General features: G+C 41.3%; 1 protein-coding gene across 1 annotated transcript; it reads right to left on the reverse strand.

Annotated features, from left to right (window-relative positions):
• Positions 1-29: 29 nt before the first annotated feature.
• LOC124287840 (DNA-directed RNA polymerase II subunit RPB2-like) lies at positions 30-24,747 on the reverse strand. The gene is given in 25 exon segments (XM_046724314.1): positions 30-1,125; positions 1,796-1,908; positions 1,911-1,990; positions 2,423-2,583; positions 3,104-3,325; positions 3,890-4,027; positions 4,508-4,588; positions 4,966-5,087; positions 5,916-6,010; positions 6,350-6,446; positions 8,567-8,735; positions 9,162-9,340; positions 9,343-9,359; positions 10,387-10,541; positions 10,709-10,820; positions 10,953-11,092; positions 11,935-12,078; positions 19,136-19,322; positions 19,464-19,780; positions 20,239-20,403; positions 20,820-20,941; positions 21,476-21,732; positions 22,459-22,571; positions 23,117-23,343; positions 24,573-24,747. Coding segments are annotated over 25 exon segments (3,525 nt in total). The 5' UTR covers positions 24,592-24,747; the 3' UTR covers positions 30-1,032.
• Positions 24,748-25,171: the final 424 nt, after the last annotated feature.

Genomic DNA, 25,171 nt, shown 5'->3' on the forward strand with positions numbered 1-25,171 from the left:
AATACAAGTAATCAAGAGAAAGCCAAGTATTCAATAAACAGCCATATTGATATAAAGCTTTAATTACAGGTTGAAAATATGTACAATATCAACATAATGAAATGACAAGATGAGGGGTGTTGAATAATTTACAGAAATCATGATCTGATGACAATGTACTGTGTACATGTATACATTACTTCTATAGCAACATGTATTACATCTGTAGTCCTGCAGTCAAAATCAAATATCCATGAACCATGTGGGAAATCGATCCTGGGTCTTCGGCGTGACAAGCTAACACTTTAACCACTAGGATACCCCACCGCCCCAAAATCAAATAATTTCAAACAGAATACCAACATGTAGTAATATGTACAAAAGTAGTAGAGAACCAATGTTTTATAATACTACTGTTAGTGACCCTAAACATATTTTGGGTAGAGTACATATTCTTGAAAAGCATTTACAAATATTTTTAGAACTCTTGACTGCAAGTTTACCAAATGGCACCAGCATGCTCCAAGCATCTAAATATCACTCAAGAAAACCTGTATGTAACTGGAAGAGCAAGAGCATTTTGTTCCACTTTTAGCAAATCCATAGGGTTGGGGACGCCAGAAAATGGCTCAATGTATTACCCCATGGGGAAGTCAACACAGACCTTTAACTTGACATGCAAACACTTAAATCACCAGGTTGCTCACCAATCCAAGGTAGAGCTAAATACTCAACATTCTTGAGTAAAATGAAAATACTTTCCTAAATTGAATCCAGGAATTACAGATTACAGCACTTCAAATACCATCTCCACAGTGTACCATACATGTAGGTATAGCAACTAGCTCTTAGAAGAAACACTTGTCTTGTTCATCAACATATCCTCAGATCAGAATTTCCAGTCACCACATTGAAAACTGCTCAATGAGGGCAGAGGCGTTCATCTTTGGATCATTAACTGTTAATGAATGAATGAATTTTGTCTGTGAAATGATTCCATGCTGTTCTCATCCGGAGCTCACTGACTCGTTCCTTCCGTGACACACACACACACTAGGCAATGACCATCATACGAGGCGCGATACTCATCGACATCAGCTCCTGGAACAACAGCTTGCACGCATACGGAATCCGCACCTGGGAAATCTGGAAAATAAGAATACAATGCTATCTGAAGCCAAAAACCGGTCTGAACGTAAATCTGTATACATGTCAGCCTAGCTATATCCTGATGGCCTGTAAATAAACAAGGTCAATCAGAGGCAACTATCCACATTGTCTGTGTATGCCAAACTCAAGCCAAACTTCACCATGTCATACACCGCTTGGGTTTTAAGCTGCTTTTAGCAATATTCCAGCAATATCATGGCGGAGGACACCAGAAAAGGGCTTCACACATTGTACCCATGTGGGATATCGAACCCTGGTTGACAGCACGACAAGTGAACGCTTATATCGACAAAGCTACCCCACCACCCTTGTTACAATTGTCACATAAATCTTGCATGCTTTGGTTTATTTCAATTCAACATTCACACTCTTTTGCATCCAGTGGAACTCATGGTGGGTGTTATGGGCATCTGTTCTTAATCTTCATGCAAAGAGACTTAATCGAAAGCACTCCTTTCAAGCTTTGAAAACATGCCTATTCTAGTATACATTCATATTCTAGTATACATGCATAGTTTGGAATACATGCTTATACTATCAGTAGAGTGAGTGATGCAGCTTTTAGCAATATTCCAGCAATATCACGGCGGGTAACACCAGAAATGGATACTATCAGCGGAGCTGACTTGTGTACAAGTTTTCTTACATGTGTCTTGTTCTTGCAACCCCTGCACTCGAACGTCTGGTTGCGGAGGTTGGCGATGCAGATGAGGCCACAGATATTGCACACATGGCACCGGTATGGGTCTGACGCCTCAAGAGTCTCTCTCTAAGAAACTGCGCGGCACCGTGGGCAATCTGACAATCTCGCTCCATCTCACCAAAACGCAGACCGCCATCACTGGAAAACATCAACAATGTCAACATTAATGTATGTCTTTCCACAACTGAAGTATTACATATATATCATGCCTTTTCCTTTCCACAAGATTGGCAGTTAACTTGCCCTGACTGGATTGAAGTGCATGTTGTTTCATGCCAGCTGTATTCCAGCTGTTTGGTGTGTTGTTTAACACCGCATTCAGCAATATTCCAGCTACATGGCGGTGGCCTGTCAATAATTGAGTCACATCCAGACAATCCACTGATTAACAGCACGAGCATCGATTCTGCACAATTGGGATACGATGACATGTGTAAACCACGTCAATGAGCCTGACCACCCGATCCCGTTGGTCACCTCTTTCAACAAGCATGGGTCGATGAACAATTCTAACCCCATTCGTAGTTACATAACACCCCTCAATATACAATCCCTCCTCCTCCATCTTACCGCGATCTTCCCTCCATGGGCTGTCTGTTGAGGATCTGTAGGGGGCCCCTGGCTCGGGAATGGATCTTGTCGTCCACCATATGCTTGAGACGTTGGTAGTAGGTGGGACCCAAGAAGATCTGGGCGTTCAGCTTACGTCCTGTGTGCCCATTCATCATAACCTTCACACAGGAGAAAAACAATATGAGAATGATCCGAGACAGAACATACTTTGACGTAACTGTTAAAGTAAAGTTTACAGTTAACCAGGTATGTATAGCACTACATGAATGGTTACAACTCAAATATTCTCAAAGGCTGAAGGAAATATGGGTGATGAAAATTTATAGTGATACTGAGAGACAAAACTTATTAGGTTACTCCCTAAATTTCCGAATATTTATACAGTTAAAGGACAAATTTTAGGAAACATTTTCAAGATCCACTAAAATGAATGTGTAGCATCACCAAAGTCGTTATTACCAATTTCTGGTATTCACTGACAGTTTCTTTAAGAAAACTACATTAACCTCAGCATCAACAAAGAATAGAATGATACATTTTCAAGGTCTTTCAATGAATTTCGACACTCTTAGAATTTATTTTCAAGCACATGTGGACAGAGCGAGTAACTAAATCCTGTCTTCTTTAATGGCCTTCATCCCAAGCTGAATCTATCCACTATGACCCACACACACTTACCTCATTGCCTCTCTGATGATAGCCGTACTGACTGAGCAGATCAGACACCTTCTGTACATTGACAGCATCGTTGAAGGGTGTCGCGTCACCGATCTCGCCCTTGTTGGCGGCAACCTTGCCCTGCAGGCACTCTGTCAAGTGACCAATGGTCATACGACTGGGGATGGCGTGGGGGTTGATGATGATGTCGGGGGTGATCCCCTCACACGTGAAGGGCATGTCCTGAACAAACAAGTCTTACATCAGGAAAAAGAAAAGCCATTACTTCGTACATAAATTATCGAGAGTTTGGTACAATAATGCTTTGAAAGACACTTCGGTTACAGGCAGGTCAGCCCGATGTGGTAGAAAGACTGAAGCTATCGCTGCCAAATACTATTTGGTGAAACACATGATAAAGGATTATGCACAGAGAATCAGAATCGGGGAAAGTACGGGATTCGAAACCGCAATAATACACTGTCATGCATAAGTTTGTTTGTTGTTTAATGCTCGGTAATATTCCAGCTACATGGCAGCGGTCTGTAAATCCACTGATCTCACAACTGGGATGCGATGACATGTGTCAACTAAGTCAGCAAACCTGACCACCCGATCCTATTAGTCGCCTCCTACAACCAGCATGGTTTGCTGAAGATCAATTCTAACCAAGATCTTCATGGGTCGTCATGCATAAGCATAATGGATTAATGTTACTTGGCTTAATGTAAGTCATGACAACAGTCATAACTGCTTTACTAATACTAAAACTAAGACTTGTATTGTTTCAGAGCGACCATATCTTACCTCTTGCCTGTATGTTATACCACAGGTTCCCTTCTGTCCGTGCCTACTAGCAAACTTGTCTCCGATCTGTGTCGTCTTCACGGTCCTGACTCGGATCTTGCAGAACTTGTAGCCATCATTGTTAATGGTCACCATCACCTACAACATCAGAAGCGATGTCACTAAGGATGTAACAGCTGATCCAGCGACAGATTGACAAGCAATTGGGAGTGTACACAGCCAGGTTGAGCTACACATAACAACTGATACGACTGATAGTAACAAGATGCAGTGGGATAGCCTAGTGGTTAAAGCGTTCGCTCATCATGCCTAAGACCCGGGTTCAATTAACCTCATGGGCACACGGTGTGAATCACGTTTCTGGTGTCCCCCACCGTGATATTGCGGGAATATTGCTAAGAGCTGCAAAAAACATACTCACCAACTGATGGTGACAAGTACCCAACAATAATTATCACTCTTGATAATTCTAAGCATGCTCACTTCATTGCCATGCTGTTGCAATACCTCAGTGAGTGGTTTTGGCTTTTAAATATCAAATACCAGGTATTTTGTATCTCTTATCCCGATGACCACTGATTCTATAAAATCAAAACATATGGTGATTGAATTGTTCACCTGATCTACAATGCCTGTCTCAGTCCTCCTCATGAAGACACTGGCATCTCTCTTGGAGAACCTCCTGGCTGTGGACTCGAGCTGCAACACAAACAGTTGAAAACATATTTTACAGCTTTTATCTCATTTGAGAAAACAATGTTGAATAACAAAGGACAATCATTTGTTTTAACACCATTTAAGGACACAGTTAGCAATATCCTAAATATATGACGAAAGCTTTTAAATAATGAAGATGGACAAACCAGTAATTGATATCATGAGCAACACTTTAATAATGTTAATAACACAGGGTAAGTGATAACTAAGTATAAAGTAACAGAATTCTGACAGTTTTCACTGTAAACCCATGATTTAAAAACAGAATAATAATGTAGAATTCAAACTTGATGAACATGCTTAAATCTAATTATACACATATTTTAAACCTAGCTGAAACACCATCATTTCAAACTGACCTCATCGTCGTTAGCTGGGAGCGTGATAGTCTTCCCAATCAACACATCATCTCCAGACACTCGGGTTCCAGGGGCGATGATGCCGTCTTCATCCAGTTTGTCATATGTCGCTGGCCGCATACCTTCACACAACACAATCAGATGTCAAAACAGCTCATTTCAAGACATCATCAACTTACTGAGCATGTAAAACTGTCTGTAAAATATTAACTGGTGCTATGCTGGTTCAGTTAAAACATATGCCAGCAACAAAACAAATTCACATGGTAATACCAATCTAGCAATTTCTGATTTTGTTCACATTTGTTTCAAATATAAGAGGTATTTTGTTAATAGGACAACAAAACATGTCAATGATTCAAGTTCCTCATTTCTAAGATTCTCAACTGTTTTCATGAGGCTTCTTTCTAAACATTGATTGATTGATGTTTACTGCTACATTCAGCAATATTCCAGTGATATGACGCTCGGCGCTCTGTAAAGAATCGAGCTGGACCAAACAATCCAGTGATCAACAGCATGAGCATCGTTCTACGCAATTGAGATGAGCATCGTTCTACGCAATTGAGATACGATGACATGTGTCAAACAAGACAGCAAGTCTGACCACGCGATCCCGTTAGTCGCTACTTTCCAAACAACCACATTATTTCGATCATGAACAAATCAAAGTACTAACATACAACATATCTTCATCACATAACCAAAACAATCTAAACACCAGTCTTACAGCCATGTCCATCTCACATCCCAGTTCCGTGCTTAATATCACAATAACTGAGTACGTGGAAAAGGGATCATTGTATGCAAGATTCGCTATGAAGATTAAGTTCAAATCTGTGGCAAGTGTGTTGTTTGATGTTGTTGGTGGCTGGTCCAACCTGTCTTGTCAGATCAATATGGTCAGAGTTAGATCAAACGAGTCAGGTCAAACGCGTCAGTGTGTTTACCTTGGACGTAGTCTCTGGTTGGCTTCTCAAACACCTCCTCTTGATCGAGACCCTTCTTAGATTCAGAATCCTTGTAGGAACGGAAGAAAAAGGATCTGAAAACAAATTCAGTTGACAGTTAAAATCACGATCATCATATTGAAACATACACTAAGATCAGCCAAAACAGTAGTTGGTGGTCACTCGGAAACATCACATTGCATGACAATTTTTCTTCCACTGCCCTGAATAAACTGTCATAGTGTCAGAAAGCCTAAGTGATTGAATGTCACATTCAACTGTCGTACTTCAAACTTACAGATCTTTTCCCTCTTAAATAACAAAAGCACAGCAAAATCAATCGCCTGCCAAGTATTCGAGCCTGAGCCTGAACACATCACATCCAAACAATCACATCACAGGTAAACGTTCATGACTCCTGACTGGCTGCCTACCGGAAGAACCCCCTGTCGATGGCTCCCTGGTTCAAGATGACAGAATCTTCCTGGTTGTACCCTGTGTAGCAGGCGATGGCCACGATAGAGTTGATACCTGGAACAGGCACATGGACTGGCTCAGAAAACCTAATGTAATGTTATTAGTAAGGTCAATGGTATAACATTCAGGTCAAAGGTATGGCAGGTCAATGGTATAACATTCAGGTCAAAGGTATGAGAGTCAGGTCATATGTATGACAGGTCAATGGTATAACATTCAGGTCAAAGGTATGACAGTCCTGTCAAAGGTATGACAGGTCAATGGTATGACATTCAGGTCAAAGGTATGACAGGTCAATGGTATAAGTCAGGTCAAAGGTATGACAGTCAGGTCAAAGGTATGACGTCAGGTCAAAGGTATGACAAGTCAATGGTATAACATTCAGGTCAAAGGTATGACAGGTCAAAGGTATGACAGTCAGGTCAAAAGTATGACAGGTCAATGGTATAACAGTCAGGTCAAAGGTATGACAGTCAGGTCAATGGTATGACAGGTCAATGGTATGACAGGTCAATGGTATAACATTCAGGTCAAAGGTATGACAGGTCAATGGTATGACAGTCCTGTCAAAGGTATGACAGTCCTGTCAAAGGTATGACAGTCCTGTCAAAGGTATGACAGTCAGGTCAAAGGTATGACAGGTCAATGGTATAACATTCAGGTCAAAGGTATGACAGGTCAAAGGTATGACAGTCAGGTCAAAAGTATGACAGGTCAATGGTATAACAGTCAGGTCAAAGGTATGACAGTCAGGTCAAAGGTATTACAGGTCAAAGGTATGACAGGTCAATGGTATAACATTCAGGTCAAAGGTATGACAGGTCAATGGTATGACAGTCAGGTCAAAGGTATGACAGTCAGGTCAAAGGTATGACAGGTCAATGGTATAACATTCAGGTCAAAGGTATGACAGGTCAAAGGTATGACAGTCAGGTCAAAAGTATGACAGGTCAATGGTATAACAGTCAGGTCAAAGGTATGACAGTCAGGTCAAAGGTATTACAGGTCAAAGGTATGACAGGTCAATGGTATAACATTCAGGTCAAAGGTATGACAGGTCAATGGTATGACAGGTCAAAGGTATGACAGTCAGGTCAAAGGTATAACATTCAGGTCAAAGGTATGACAGGTCAAAGGTATAACATTCAGGTCAAAGGTATGACATTCAGGTCAAAGGTATGACATTGACATTCAGGTCAAAGGTAAGACAGTCAGGTCAAAGGTATGACAGTCAGGTCAAAGGTAAGACAGTCAGGTCAAAGGTAAGACAGTGCTATGATACAACAGTCAGTGCAATGATATGAAAGTCAGATCAAGGCGATGATAGTCAGGTCAATGGTATGACAGGCAGGTCAATTGTATTTACAATCAGTGCAAGGATATGACAGTGAAGTGAAGGATATGACATTCAGGTCAATGGTATTACAGTCAGTGCTATGGTATGGGGAGGTGAGGTGAAATTGGGTTTAACGTCGTGCTTGAGAATATTTCGCTCATATGACGACATGCATGCGTGTGTACGTGTATGTGCGGCTGCTTGTAACTAGCCCAGACTGAAGCTGGTTTTATAGTGCTAGCCCACTGAGATACCATGCCGCAGTGAAGCACGAATACCCCACTCAGACACATTATACTGACTCCGAGCCGACCAGTCCTTGTTGTACCCATTAATGCCGAGCGCCAGGCAGGGACCAACAAGCAACATATTTTAGCGTCTTTTGGTATGACGCTCTAACCACTACACCATGGAGGCGGTCTGTGCTATGGTATGATAGTCAGTGGTATGATATGATTGTCAGGTCAATGGCATTACGTTCAGTGCATTGGTATGATAGTCAGTGGTATGATATGATTATCAGGTCAATGGTAATACAATCAGAGCTATGGTATGATAGTCAGTGGTATGATATGAGAGTCAGGTCAAGGATATGAGAATCAGGTCAAGGATATGGCAATCAGTGCTATGATATGACAGTCAGGTCAATGGTGTAACATTCAGGTCAATGATATGACAGTTACGTCAATGGTATGCCAGTCTGGTAGATAGGATTACAGTAAGTCACTGCCACAGTATTACCCATTTGGAAGACAATTAACGCAATGGTACAACACTGATGTAGATGTAATTCACTGCGTACAGCTGTATCACAATCTGAACAGCAGCTTGTACCCACCAGCTGGTAGTTCTCTGAAGCGGAGATACTCCATGGATCGTGTGGTGACGAGGGGTTTCTGGGGGTAGAACAGGCCGTGGGCCAGGGTGTCCATTCTCACGTGGTAGTTGGTGATGTAAACGCCCATAGCCTGCTTCCCCATAGCAGACTGGTATGTGTTACGAGGAGACTGGAACACAGACACCAGAGTTACATACCTCTCCACATACATACAGCCAGCCATATGTCTTCAACCAGTGTACAAGACTCCATATTAATGCCATCATTTAATTAGAAAATTAAGCCACAACCATATTTCCATCCCATTCTTAAAAAACAGAGGCAGGAGGTATTTTATTGTTTTCAACTGATTTTCTAAAACAAACTCAGAAATATTAGCCAAAGTGTGCTTAAAAACATTTAATTTGAGTTTTCATTGTAATTTGTTGTATGATTTCTACTCATTTATTTTATTTAAAATGACTCCATTTTTAAATCAAACACACTGTAAACATGTTCAAGTAAACAAAAGACATGAAAATATTTTCTTATGTTTACCAATTATGGATTGCGGCTCTTATTATCAAGACAGGTCCAGGAGGACCGAAGTTTGTACCTGGTTGTGATCAGGGAATGGGATGATGGAGGCACAGACCCCAAGCACCATGGCAGGGTGGATCTCACAGTGGGTGTAGGTGGAACAATACGCCGAATCCTTCTCCTGGAGGTCGTCTGGGGTCATGGCCAACATGATCGTCTCCTCTTCCACGGGGTCAATATACTCCACGACACCGCCGCTACCAAGTCCTGCCAACTGGGGACAGATCAATGGGCATTGTACACAGTAGCTAGGACAGGATGAATATGTTCCAGTATCCACAGGCCCTGTTTGGAGCTGGCATCATTTGCTGATAGTGCAAGTAAACTTATCTACAAATTTAGACACATATACCAGTTGGAACAACAATACTGAGCAAGCAGTTAAATCAGTGAAATGTGTTCAACACATTTGGACGGTATTAGTTAAATCATGCCTTGTAAGCAAATGAAACATGCTATATTTGGGATTACACTTTCTCAGTAAAGTACAGATTCTTGTTCTTTATTGGGTTGAGTTCCATCTGTTATTTGAGTGAGTGAGTGAGTTTAGTTTTACGCCGCACTCAGCAATATTCCAGCTATATGGCAGCGGTGTGTAAATAATCGAGTCTGGACCAGACAATCCAGTGATCAACGGCATGAGCATCAAACTGCGCAATTGGGAACCGATGACATGTGTCAACCAAGTCACCGAGCCTGACCACCCGATCCCGTTAGTCGCCTTTTACAACAAGCATAGTCGCCTTTTGTGGCAATCATGGGTTGCTGAAGACCTATTCTACCCCGGATCTTCACGGGTCCTTTTGTAACAAAGATCCATGCCATCAAGGGTCACAACAACCAACCAAGCACTAAAAGTGACCATCTGGTTGCTGGGGACCTATTCTAACCTGGAATCTCCACAGGATGATATGAGCAACGTCCGTCCAGTCGATCATGTTTTTGTTTGTCGAACACTGCACTCAGCAATATTCCAGCTATATGGCGGCGGTGTAAATAATGCAGCCTGCACCATACGATCCAGTGATGAGCACCATGAGCATCATACTACACAAATGGGATACGATGACATGTGTCAACCAAGTCAGCGAGCCTGACCACCCGATCCCGTTAATCGCCTCTGACAACAAGCATGGGTTACTGAAGACCAATTCTAATCTGGATCTCAGCCAATCACGACCTGCATATAATAGATTACAGGTGAGGAATCCAGGAATCCTCAGGTTCACAGTGAGCATTACCTGTAGTTGTTGTACTCCCTCTGTTTCAGCTGCTTGATGTGACTCTGCTTCAGAAGCAGTTTCTGATTCTCCACGATCAGCAGCGGCCGACAAATACGTCCTGCATCTGTGTAAATACGGATCTCACGGTCGTGGAAGTCGCGAATCATGGATACCTAGAAAATATGCAATGTGCTCACATATTCAAAACTGCCATGCATCCTAAATATACTACAAGACACAAGCTACAAGATGTGACTGATCTCAGACATAATATTCTATTCATGTTAAAGGTTGATTGATCTTGGACACAATGTGACACCAATGTCAAACAATGACTGACCTCAGACACAATGATGTCCATCTCTCTTCTCAGCTTCCTCAGAGTGGCCATCAGCTGGTCGGGATCACGATGGATGCCAACCCAGCACCCATTCACGAAGATCTTGGTTGCACTGAAAACAGAAGTCTCATTTCAGTTGATTTACAAGCATATAGTACTGGAGGCCTACTCTGACCCAGGATACCGAGTTTTGTTTGAATCATTCCTAAAGCAAACTGAATCATATATGGACAAGGCTACGTACTCCTGTATGGCCGATGGCGCCACCTCTTCCAGGTTCTCCATACTCCACTCCTCCAAGAACTCCAGGATGGGGGATGGTTGCGACCCCACAGAGATGTAGGCCATCAGTGCCAGATTCTTCACCAGGCCGACGGCACCACCCTACAGACACAAATACAGGTACACATAGTGAGTGAGTGAGTTATTATTTAACATCACATCGGCAATATCTCAGCCATATCGTGACGACAGGTACACATAGACGCAGGTGAGCACCATCGAGACAAGATCCCACTCAAGGTTATAGCATTTATACAGCAACATGCACGTGTATGTGGCTGCTTGTACTAGTCTGGAATAATGCTGGTTTTGTAGCGCTAGCCTGTTGAGATACCATGTCACAATTAAACATTGATACCACACACACGGTATACTGACTTTAGCTGACCAGTCCTGATGTAATTCCCCTGCACCTTGCGAGTGAGTGAGTGCGTGCGTGAGTGACGTTTTACTTCGCTTTAAGCAATATTCCTGCAATATCACAGCGGGGACACCAGAAATGGGCTTCCCACATAGTAGCCATGTGGGGAATCAAACCCGGGTCTTCAGCATGACGAGCAGACGCTTTAACCATTCGGCTTCGTCACCTCCCCAACAAGTACAGAATCAAGAAGTACCATCTCAAAACATCTTTGGTGTCTTTGGAGGCTGATGATGAAACCAGTGAACTTCTTCTCTGTGTAAAAACTCTATCCACGATTGAGGTGGTAACGAGCATACCGAGTGAGCGAGTGAGTATGGTTTTAGGCTGCTTTTAGCTACATTCCAGCAATATCGCGGCGGTCGACACCAGAAACGGGCTTCATACATTTGTACCCATGTGGGGAATCAAATCCAAGTCTTCGGCGTGACAAGCGAACACTTTAGCCATTAGGCTACCCCACCGCCCCCAAGCATAAAGGAACAGTCTATTCATAATCACAGCAAGAGCAGTTCAGTCTCACCTCGGGTGTCTCGGCCGGACAGATCATACCCCACAGGGTGTTGTGCAGCTGTCGAGGTCGGGCCAGTTTACCGTCTCGGCCGATGGGGGAGTTGAGACGTCGCAGGTGAGACAATGTTGAGGCAAAAGTCAGTCTGTTCAACACCTGCCAAATAGGAATATCATGTTTAAAACAACTGAACTGACAAAAATCAAATGATGAGAAAACTTTCATCATACAATGTTAGATGGGTTATCATATCATCAGGATCTGTGACGAAATCGTCTGAGGCACTGTCGTCTGGCAACCTCACCCCAGCCCATGGCCAATTACCCTCTTGAGACATCTCCCCATATCCTAGTTTGCTATCAACTCAAAAAAACTGCCTTGGCCAGCTACCAACAGACACCCCCATCCTGGCCTGCTTCTCACCTGTAACTTGTTTGAATGGCATTTTTAGAAGTTGAGACGTACAATATGGAACAAGTTTTTATGGATAACAACTTCTTTATTTCGTGAGCGCGATGTTTCGATACAGATTCTTGTACCGTTGTCAGGCAAGAGTGATACATGAAGTGGAGGAGCTGAATATATATACTGTATGTAACAATGAAACAATGAAACAACATACATTGTAATTACTGCTTAACCAATTATGGCAATTATGTTGTTAAGCAGGAAGCTTACTGCTTAACCAATTATGGCAATATGTAATTTTTGGAGTAAAATTGATATTTTATACTTATCCTGACTCATGCTCTTTTTGCTTGTCTTCTTCTTCTTGCGAACATAGTGGAACACTTGTATCTCCCTAATTGAAGCTCCCTTCAATTTAAAATCACTAATTAGTATTCACCACGAGTTACCTCCTTTCCACAAGCTCGGGAACGAGGGCGCCACCTCTACCCATGTGCCTCACTCTCTCCTCATATACTGAGCCCAACATTTGAATTTACAGGAAATCCAAAGTGTTATTTGGGAGGATGGGAGGGCTGACCTCATGAGTCAGGATAAGTATAAAATATCAATTTTACTCCAAAATTACATATTTTTCCTTATCCTGACTCATGCTCTTTTTGCTTGTAGCATCCTCACGGAACGGAGGTGGGAATATCTCATACTTTGGATTTTAATAATTAGTGATTTGAACTGTGATGATTGTAATAACCCTATGGGAACTTCATAAAGGCACTGAACTGATGAATTCCTGCTGCTAACTTATCAGCTGCCATATAAAAGGTTATTACCATGTACTTATTATGATAAAGTATATATAACATTAATACAATGCTTAAGACTAATAGACTTAAGCTTGTTAATATGCTAGTATAAACTCCTTAGAGTTTGTTAGCTAAAATACTTTAAGATATAACATAGTACTAAGCTTAAGATATGATTAAACTTAAGCTAATTATATAATAGCAAACTCTTTAGAGTTTGTTAGTTAATATACTTATATGATATAGATATAATGCTGAGCTTAAGATATGAATAAGCTTTAGCTACATATATAATAGCAAAACTCTGTAGAGTTTGTTAGCTAATATATTTTATAATATGAGTATAGTACTGTGCTTAAGCTATAATTAACTTAAGCTACATATATAATAATAAAACTCTGTAGAGTTTGTTAGCTAATATATTTTTTATAATATGAGTATAGTACTGTGCTTAAGCTATAATTAACTTAAGCTACATATATAATAGCCAAACTCTGTAGAGTTTGTTAGCTAATATATATTTATAATATTAGTATAGTACTGAGCTTAAGATATAATTAACTTAAGCTACATATATATAATAAAACTCTGTAGGGTTTTGTTAGCTAATATATTTTTACAATATGAGTATAGTAGTGTGCTTAAGATATAATTAACTTAAGCTACATATATAATAGCAAAACTCCGTAGAGTTTGTTAGCTAATATATTTTACAATATGAGTATAGTAGTGTGCTTAAGATATAATGAACTTAAGCTACATATATAATAGCAAAACTCCGTAGAGTTTGTTAGCTAATATATTTTACAATATGAGTATAGTATTGTGCTTAAGATATTATTAACTTAAGCTACATATATAATAGCCAAAAACTCTGTAGAGTTTATTAGCTAATATGTTTATAGTGTAACCATAGTACTAAGCTTATAGTACTGAGCTTAAGTTATGATGAAACTTAAGCTATATATATATAATAACAAAACTCCGTCGGAGTTTTGTTAGCTAATACCTTTATAATGTAACCATACTGCTTAAGATATGATGAAAACTTAAGCTAATTGTATAATAGCGAAAACAACCCTTTAGAGTTTGTTAGCTATGATATAAACCTAGTATTGAGCTTATGAAGGAAAACTTAAGCTACATATATAATAGCAAGAACTCCGTGAAGTTTGTTAGCTAATACATGTTATAATGTAACTATAAAAGCTTAAAATATGATGAAACTTAAAGCGAGAAATATATAATAGCAAAACCCTCTTTTAGAGTTTTGATAGCTAATATACCTATATGATATAAACATAGTACTGCGCTTAAGATATGAATAAGCTTGTTACATATATAATAGCTAAAACTCTGTAGAGTTTGTTAGCTAATACATGTTATAATATAACCATATTGCTTAGAAATATGATGATACTTAAGCCAAATAGCAAAAACTCTTTTAGAGTTTGTTAGCTAATCTACTTATATGATATAAACATAGTACTAAGCTTAAGATATGAATAAGCTTAAGCTACCTATATAATAGCAAAACTCCTTAGAGTTTGTTAGCCAATATATTTTAATAATATGAGTATAGTACTATGCTTAAGGTATAATTAGCTTAAGTTACCTATATAATAGTAAAACTCCGTAGAGTTTGTTAGCTTAATTAACTTAAGCTATGTATAAAATAGCCAAAACTCTGTAGAGTTTGTTAGCTGATGCATTTATCATGTAACCATAATATTACTCTTAAGATATGAATAACTTAAGGTAAATATATATAATAACAAACTCTGTAGAGTTGTTAACTTATATATTGTATGATGTAATAATCATAGTACTGTGATGATAAAAGGAACTTAAGTAAATTATATATAGCATGAAGCTATTTAGTATTGTTATAAGATAAGTAAAAATCTGTTAGATTGACTTATCTTCTCTCCGAGAACTGTTAGCTGTTGTCGAGGACCATGGGATCGAATTGGTGTATACCTGAGGCGTCCTCGGTGGTGATATCTCTCAGATAATGGTTTGCAACCACCATATCGGATCTCAGAAATAAACCCTCCAATATTTCAATCACATTTGTGTGGAACAATTGTAGAAGTTAAGCTATAATATCATGAGTATTAAGCTCATGGAGGGTCGAGAATAGGTCCATCCAAGATATGCACGTAGTATGACAGTTCTGATCCAAATGGAGATATAGTACATGAGACTTCTCTCTCGTAAGTTGATGATAGAGGAAATAATCTGTTGCATTTTTACTCCTGTTTGGTTTGGTGGAGATAAATTTACAGTGCTCTTGCTGGCCATCTTGATAGAATCATCGTTATCATGGGGTCCAAGTATGTCATCCAAGCGAGTGTTCATAAACCTCACTTGTGAGGTGTTGGAGCACTATATTCATATCCCCAGGTTAGGCTGAAATTTCCGTTTATTCTCAAACAGAAGTTTAGTAGGTTTACTAACCATCTAGTTGTGTTAGTCGCTTGATGAAATTCAGCTGTAGTCTGAAACGCTGTGGATTTAGATCCACTTGTATCTTTCGTCTAGGTAATTAAGCTCTGAAGTCCTTGACGATGTAGGTGCACAACCAGGTGTGTCTGTCCTCGTTGAACTTTATGTAAAAAATCGCCTGACTGCCGATCCCTCGTCTTAACTTGACAGGGGAGGTCTCTATCTTGAAGAAAGGCAGTCTAATCATGAATGTTCAGGTTAACTGGACTGTAATGAGGCTTTGCTCGTTCACTGATATATAGTTGTCACTTGTGACGTAAGTCTTGAACTGTGAATAGAGATCGACCTCTGTGTAGGTCGTTGTCCCTCAGCGTCCAATCAGAACAAGGCATTTTGATTCTGTATAATACCAGCGCTGTGATGTCATCGGTTGTAGCGGAAAAACCCACCTTGAATAAATTCTTGTCGCCGTTGATATTAGCATAAACGCCGGTCTTCACCGTAGCTTCCCGAAGTTATCCGAAAGTGACCACGTGTTTCGAGGGTTAATGGTAACCGCTACGAACCTCCGGTAGCCAAATATCTCGCTCTGTAATTTTATGCTGGGTAGGTTATTTTCCTGGTTGTCGTGAAAGTAATTTCAGTTTTGAATATAATTCCACTTCCTTATATATAAGGGTATAAACAACTTGCAAGTTGTGAGCTTGTAGACTGTATACATGAATGTATCGTCATAATTGTAGAATTAACGTTGAACTTGTTGTACATATTTCTTCTCAGAAACTTTGACGATTAAGAGTTATACTACGCTGTAACAAGGCTGCTGTTCAATTTCTCGATATTGAATTGTCTGCAGATATGCGTAATGGTCACGCATGTAGATAATCGTGAATCGTCCGTCGAGATTGTATATTAGCAATTTATAATGCGAATAGTTGATTTCTGTGAAGATCTATGAAATGTCGTTGACTAATAATACAGCGGCGTTCTGTGTGTTGTAAATAGCCTGAGCAATTATCTTCGCGTAGGCTTATAGATCGCATCTGGCATACAGTTGATAATCAACTTATGCGACGCCTTGAACGGACGGACGAAAGTAGCTATATATGACGAAAGTGGCTAGTATATGGAAACCTTGGAGGAGACTTCCTCGGTGAGCGCCGAGACTTCGCGAAGTTCTCGGCGCATCCCTTCTAGATCTTCTGGGTGAAGTAGACTTGGAGCCACTTAGCCTTCGCGACCATCGCTAAGGTGTCGAATCAAAGTCCGATTAGTATATATATATATATATATATAAATATATATATGAGCGCTTGTTTCGTGAACAGCCTCTGTGTTTAACAGGATGTGGGATCGGCGGCTTGCCTAAAGGCATGGCCGCATGGATCATCTTATCATATTCAGAAGTCGTGGTTATTCTGAAGTCTGGTGATAAGTGTCTAATTGATCGTTCTAGATCTATTTAGGCCAGCGAACATCGTCCTGGCCATGGATTCAACAGAACCAATATACGATTGTAGTTCTTATACTTGATATCGATGATCAACTTGTCTATGGGTTGATCTTCTCTCGAGACTTGTGAGGAGAACGTTGATAGTTTCACGAAGCTCTTGTATAGTCCCTCGATGTCCTTCTAGATGATGATGATCTGGATTCAGGTGTCCTTGCCATGCCTTATGCCTTCGCTTCCTCTGCGTCCGGTCCGGGGAACGACGATATGACCTTCGCGAAGGCTTCCGTGATGTCTGATGGTCCGAAGTCCACATCTAGGGATGAAACCGCATAAGGTGATGATCTATCACTGCCTTCGCCAAGTCCTTCGCGAAGGCTGTACATTTAGGTTCTTTCCGCCTTTGCGAAGGCTGTACATCTAGGTCCTTCGTCAAGGTGGTCCGTGACTTCCTTCGCGAAGGTGACATCGTCCTGGCTGCTACGTTGACGGGGGGTGCCTCTGGGGGTGTTGTCTACGTTGGAGCCTTCGCTGCTTCGGACCTCTGCTACCGCAGATATTGGTCCTCCATGATGTTCATAATTTGTCGCATCATGTCTTCTGGGATGGTCTGTGACGAAGGTCGCCGATGCTTTATCTGCGGTGTTAATGGAGGGGTCCACGGAAAATCGTCCGACATCAGTGTAGAGCATCAGGCTGCATGGTGATCTCTGCTGATGTCGTTGTAGCTGTCCCGGTCGCTTCTTGTGTATGCGTCGTCGGTATGATGATCAGCTGATCATCGTTAGAGGTCCAGGTCATCGGCTGGAACAATCTCGCTTGAGAAAGTCCCAGTAGACTTCGTTGATTTTCCTCAGAGGTCGGCGCTGCCCTGGGTGTGCGGCGTCCTGCGCTGAGTGTTGGTAATGATGGGACCCTCAGGACGATCATCGCGATATCTCGCGCTGGTACATCAGGCTGCATGCTGATCTGTGCCGACATCGTCAATCTTTGATGTACATCCGGTATGATGACCGGCTGATCATCATACAGGCCCAAACTTGATCGAGCGGGAACGTCCGGTTGTTGAGATGTAGTAGAAAAACCCTCTAGTCTTCTGCTGCGCGACGATGGGATGTCTGGGGAAGCAGAATGCTTCTTGGAGATGGCGGACTACGTCCCACACCTCTCCACCACTCTAGCGGAACACCACGGGAGGAGTCGGCCAACAGCAGTAGACTGGCGAGGGTTCCGTGTATCAATCATACTAGACTCTGCATACGCGACCTATCTGCTGCAAAATGCGTACCAAACGCCAAAGTAAATATTAATAAAGAGGTAGAATTGGATAAATTAGTACCGCGAACTGCAATGTGAATATAATAAACATGGCCGCATTACATCATATTAAAGGTGGATCAGCAGCAGCATAAAAACGTAATCTGCAATAGTACAGAATTTTCATCAACGTAATCCACTGAAACAAACACGGCGTCCGTGAATAAACTGTAGAAAAGCGACTAAATATCAATATATAATCGTTGAAGGATACTAGCTAAACCTCTATAGATGTCTATAACGAGGTAACTAACTAAATATAATCAAAGGATATAGTGTGTCGGGAGACACAGGCGCTCTCACGTCCAGCTCACTGGGCGAAGAAGGAGAGAGTGAGGCACATGGGTAGAGGTGGCGCCCTCGTTCCCGCGCTTGTGGAAAGGAGGTAACTCGTGGTGAATACTAATTAGTGATTTTAAATTGAAGGGAGCTTCAATTAGGGAGATACAAGTGTTCCACTATGTTCGCAAGAAGAAGACAAGCAAAAAGAGCATGAGTCAGGATAAGGAAAAATTATGTTGTTTCCTTTGTCAATTACAATGTATGTTGTTTCATTGTTATATACAGTATATATATGTAGCTCCTCCACTTCATGTATCACTCTTGCTTGACAACGGTACAAGAATCTGTATCGAAACGTCGCACTCACGAAATAAAGAAGTTGTTATCCATAAAAACTTGTTCCATATTGTACCCATCTGTAGCACCCCACACTGGACCACCCCACAAGACATCCATTGTAAGGATTGTAATCACCCTGACACCCCCACCCTGGCTGGCTACTAACCTGAGACACTCCAGCCCTAGCCTGTGAGGCCTTCTTTTGATCCCCCCAGTTGCCTGTGGCCAAGGAGTACTTGAGTCCATCTGTGATGATACGAGTCTTAATGGCCAGCTCCATGTTGAAATCTTTCCCCCGATCAATGAACTTTTGGGCATACATCCGTACCTCTTTCATCAAGTTACGGAACATACTGTAAATTAAAAACCAAACAAGTTTTCAATTTGTTTTACACAATACGCACAGATGACCTCAAGCAAGGAGACTATGTCATCCACATGTACAACCAAAAAACTGTTTGCACAGAACCACTGGAAACAGACATGTCACTCACCCTCTGAACAAGAAAGCAAGGAGAGGACCAGCCAAATCCAGCCTCTTGTTGCCATAGTGATCTCTGTCATCTACCTCACGCCTTCCTAGAGCCGCCATCAGCAATCGATGGACCATGTATCCAAGGAAATAGGCTTTCTTGGTTTCACAGAACTCACTGACGCCCACGTGAGGCAACATTTCCTTCTGCAAGATTTCCCTGGCATACTTGATTCTCTTATCCTTTGTGACACCAGGTCGAGCACCTCTGGCTCCAATAAAGTTGAGAGCCACATTTTGTTCCTGGATGACAAAGGCCTCATCCAGCGATGGCTTTACCTGTTCACAGAGGAATGTAAAACAGACATTATCAGGTTACACACATACCATTGGTAAAAGCTGCAATAGCTGTGATTAAATCAGGCGAAAAATCATGTCCATAATGAATCTGATGCTGTTGAGTCTTCATAAATACTAATGATCATAATTCCAAGTCGTTCCCAGTTCTAATGGGACCTGTGAAGGTCCAGGTTAGAATTGGTCTTCAGCAATCCATGCTATCCATAAGAGACGACTAATGAGATCGGGTGGCAAGACTCCCAGACTTGGATGACAAGTGTCATTGTATCTTACATGCGTAGATCGATGCTTATGGTGTTCATTACTGAATTGTCTGGTCCAGACTCAATTATTTACAGGCCGGCCATATAGCTGAAATATTGCGAAGTACTGCGGTAAACAACAAACAAAAACAATGAGATAACCTGAATTACCAAGAACTGTATTCACAAATTTACCATTTCCATCATTTCAGGATCATCGAAGTCGTAGATGATGTGTTCAAGGATATCCCTGTCAGACACGAAGCCCAGAGCTCTGAAGACAATGATGATGGGGATCTCCTGCTTGATGTAAGGAAGAATGGACACAATTCTCTGACCAATGGCGCTCTTCTTAGCTCCCTGCAGACAGTTGAGAAAAGGGGGTCATCTAACGTCAATACAGAGTGAGTGAATGAGTATGGTTTTATGCCGCTTTTAGCAACATTCCAGCAATAACATGGAGGGGGACACCAGAAATTATTTTGAGAATAAAACCCAGGTCTTCAGTGTGACGAGCTGACACCTTAACCATTGGGCTACCCCAGCAATACAGAGCCAGCTCCAATGAAATCAGATACCTCTACACACACACACTGGATAACTCTCCATTAAAAATGTTGGTCAGGTGAACACTTACTGAACTCTAACAGAAAGTCATATTTAAGGATTCATTTAGTCTTGAGACATTTGGCGTCACTTTTCTAAATAATTCAGCTACATTTCTTTACCAACTGGATTCGGATAGTTCAGTTTTAACAAGAGAGAACTCCACTCACCGATCCCCCTCTGGCCATCATGTTGACCCACAGTGTACTGGTGGGACGTGACGAGTGCTCCAGGCACGACCTCAACTCTGTCTTGAAGGCGTACTTTGAGTCTTTCTGCTGAAACACATACACTGGAACAAAGAGAATAACCAGTCAGACTTGCGGTTTAGGGAGTCAACAACAAGAATTGTTAGCAAAACAGACTCACAAAGACCATAATTGCTTTTTTCATATCACATTTGTGAAATTTTGAGTGAGTGAGTTTAGTTTTACGCCACACTCAGCAATATTCCAGCTTTATGGCGGCGGTCTGTAAATAATCGAGTCTGGACCAGGCAATCCAGTGATCGACAGCATGAGCATCGATCTGCGCAATTGGGAACCAATGACATGTGTCAACCAAGTCAGCATGCCTGACCACCCGATCCTGTTAGTCGCCTCTTGCGACAAGCATGGGTTACTGAAGGCCAATATTCTAACGTGGACCTTCACGGGTTGTGAAATTTGGATCCAGCAAATCCTTAAGTAAAAATCATAACAATATTTTTTAAATTAACTGCTGAATGATACATGACAGAACTCTTAACGCAATCATGATGAAGTTCACACCAAACGCTGAGACAGATACTATTCAAGATGTGAGAGCTGAATAACCATCTACCCACCTGTGTTGGTAGCCATCTTCTCCTGAGCAATCAGCACCTTCTCAGATCCATTGATGATGAAATAGCCACCGGGATCCAGCGGACACTCGTTCAGCTCTGTCAAGTCACGATCTGTGAGTCCGTTGAGCAGGCAGTAGGTGGACCTCAACATGATGGGGATCTTGCCGATGTAGGTCTTCTGATGCAGGGTCTCCACCGACTCCTCACCTTCCTTGATCACCGTCTTTGTGATGTCCACGTACAGGGGAGCAGAGTACCTGCAAGCACATAGTGAGTTTAGTTTTATGTCGCTTTTAGCAATATTCCAAAAATATCATGGCAGGGGACCCCAGAAGGGCTTCACAGATTGTACCCATATAGGGAATCGAACCTGGGTCTTTGGTGTGATGAATGACGCTTTAACTACTAGGCTAACCCCACCATCCCCATAAACACATGGCCACATGGCAGAGAGCTTCAGTTGTTACCTTACTGAAAGTCACAGATTGTACCCATACGGGGAATCGAACCTGGGTCTTTGGTGTGACGGGCGACGCTTTAACTACAAGGCTACCCCACCATCTCCATAAACACATGGCCACATGGCAGAGAGAGCTTCAGTTGTTACCTTACTGAAAGTCACAGATTGTACCCATACGGGGAATCGAACCTGGGTCTTTGGTGTGACGGGCTGACGCTTTAACTACAAGGCTACCCCACCATCTCCATAAACACATGGCCACATGGCAGAGAGCTAGTTGTTACCTTACTGAAAGTCACAGATTGTACCCATCACGAGGAATCGAACCTGGGTCTTCGGTGAGAAACTACAAGGCTACCCCACCATCTCCATAAACACATGGCCACATGGCAGAGAGAGCTTCAGTTACTACCTTACTGAAAGTCACAGATTGTACTGAGACCAAATACCATGTAATACTGCGTACCTACTGTTCATTATATGTGATAAAATGGTAACAGTGCATCAACTAACTTATACATACGTGAGATTTCGGAGCCGTGCCTCATTGGGCATCATGGGGCTAGGAGCACCGTCCTTCTCCCAGTGAGTGGGCTTGGACAGATAGATCTGCTCGAACTTCAGTAGGTACCTTGGCTGAAGGGCAAAGGATATGAGTCTTAGTGGTCACAGTATGTTTTGTCTATAATCATAATACTAATCATAATAATGAGTCAGACTTTAGCAAGGCAACCATAAGTGCAAACTATGCCAAGACATAAACAACACTCTGTGATAGACAAATCATTTCACCATATTCAGCATGAACGTCAAGAGGTCCTGCTTCACATGTGGCATTTTGGGAGGATCCCTGAATTCAAATTGCACAGGATTTAAGAGAAGCAAGGTCCCTGTGTAGATCAAACATGGCAACTACACTGAATGCTGCATCTACTGTTTTGTGTGATGATACTGTGAGAACAATAATAACAGCTGGAAGTCATAGAAAGGGGTGAAAGACTCAATCCTCTAATTTCCATTTCAGGGATTTAATCCAAAAGCCATAATCAGACAACTGGGATGGAAATCCATGATATCAAATGTCCAAACAGGTGGTTAAATCCCATTATACACACACAAAGTCCTTTCCGAAAATTATGTAGCCATATCACAAAACTGACATGTCCAAGAGCATATCTCACCGGTGTCTCCAATGTTCCTGACGTATGCTGGGCCTCTGCCTGCAGATCGATCGGTGGAGCATCTTCTACAATTCTCTGCACCGACATCTGGATGAACTCATCGAAGGAGTCAAGCTGCTGACGTACAAGACCCTTCTCGACAAAATATGAACTGATGACGATCCAGCAGGCCTCCTGCCACAGATCTGGGGTGAGGTCGTCCCCTTCATCTCCCTCATCATACATTTCTGCAACAAGGCATCAGAGAGTTGTTTAACATAACAGTCAACAACATCTGAACTAATAGAAGTGAATGTTGCCTGTAATTAATCAAGACTAAAACGGACAACCCAGGGATTAGTAATGACCATCAACACTGGTTATAACACTAAGTACATAGTATATTCTAATATACTGAAAAGTACCAGGATAATCTGAAATCTAGGCCATTTGCCCTGGGAAGAAATGAATTAATTCTGGGCCAAAGTGTTCATGTTTTCACTTGCCTCATTGGTCTGCTATTTACGTCCACTGACCCTCACGTAAGCTATGTGATTTTCTGATAGCCGATATCAACACCAAGCAGATGACCTGTCACTTAGATTTTGACAGCACAAAATCTTTCTCAAATCACTTTTGCTGTAATGAGCAATGTCTTAAGGGATTCTTTCTGTTTAAAAATGATGGATCTTTCAATTTCAACAAAACCTTGTGTTTTAAGTAAGGATGAGATATATGGATGAAAGAAGTTATTTTTGACAATGAAAGTGACGTTTCTGTTTTGTAGCTTGATTCTGAGCATGTTGTCACTGCATCTGTTGAACACTGCTTGTTCACAACCAACCTACCAGTGAAGTAAGATCTTGTAATGTATCAGAAATATGAGATTCCAAATGACCGAGTGGAAATATATGTAGAAATGGGTCCAGATTTCAGACTATCTCTGTATATTTGAGTTTACTGGAACGAAACAGTAGTACAATTTTAACCAAAGGCAGTTCTCACAACCCCATGAACCCTAGCCATCTTCCATGAAGATCGTTTATGCTGCATTTTCAAATAATATTGATAGTAAGGAAGTATTGTTGGATACCATTGTTTACACAGAAAACCTGTATGTTTGGGGATCATTTAGCAGCTGTTTGACACACCAGATTTAGTTCTCTTCGAGACTAAATCAGTGAGAATTAAGATGAAGAAATTTATTTTTTTTGGAGTATGTAGGCAGATTTAGACCCGCCAAAACATAAACATTGTGAACTTGAGAAGGTAGATTTGATGGGTTCGTGATAAGATGTCTCATGCAACTGAATAACGGACATTATCCACTGAGAGATCATTTATGTACATCATCTGATGCTTTGACGCACTATCAGTCATGATCTAATCGACGTATTTCTTTGTCAGCATTTTGAACTGATGCCGATGCGCAAAATGTAAACAACAATACAAATGCTCGTATTACAACGACAGATACCTTCATCTTGACCATACATAGTTGACTATGTCCTTGAATGCGTTCTTTACTAAAATAACCAGTCGTTTGTTGATTTGGTATTATGATGACTGAGATATTAACAGATATAAATTCCTTCTCTTCTAAAAGCCTCAGAGCTCCGCCATTGAACCTGACGGAACTCTTCTTACGGAGAGTTACGAAAGTGTACTTCGACCAGAACCGGATCGACTGAAACAGAACAAGTTTAATATAAAACGTGAAACGGTAAACGAAATACGGATTTCGAATACTTTCTGTTCTTTTAAAGCTTCATTTTTGCAAGTACGCAAATTTCACGAAATATGTATATTTAGATATAAAGTAGATTTTGGCATGAGATCAGCATTTTTCTTTTGAATGTTTAGGAACTTAGTTATTTTGTTCAACATAAACAGGTCATCAATTATTTATTCTTTGAAAATTAATGAACATGATAAACCATGCTCTTTGGAACTGATATTTCCATGCTTCATTGCAATATGCCTGGGTTTGTTTCCTCATTGCCATGTGCCTGGGTTTGTTTCCTCATTGCCATGTGCCTGGGTTTGTTTCCTCATTGCCATGTGCCTGGGTTTGTC

The sequence above is a fragment of the Haliotis rubra genome, unplaced genomic scaffold, assembly GCF_003918875.1.
Source record: "Haliotis rubra isolate DU_JTF1 unplaced genomic scaffold, ASM391887v1 Scf407, whole genome shotgun sequence".
Lineage (NCBI taxonomy): Eukaryota > Metazoa > Mollusca > Gastropoda > Lepetellida > Haliotidae > Haliotis > Haliotis rubra.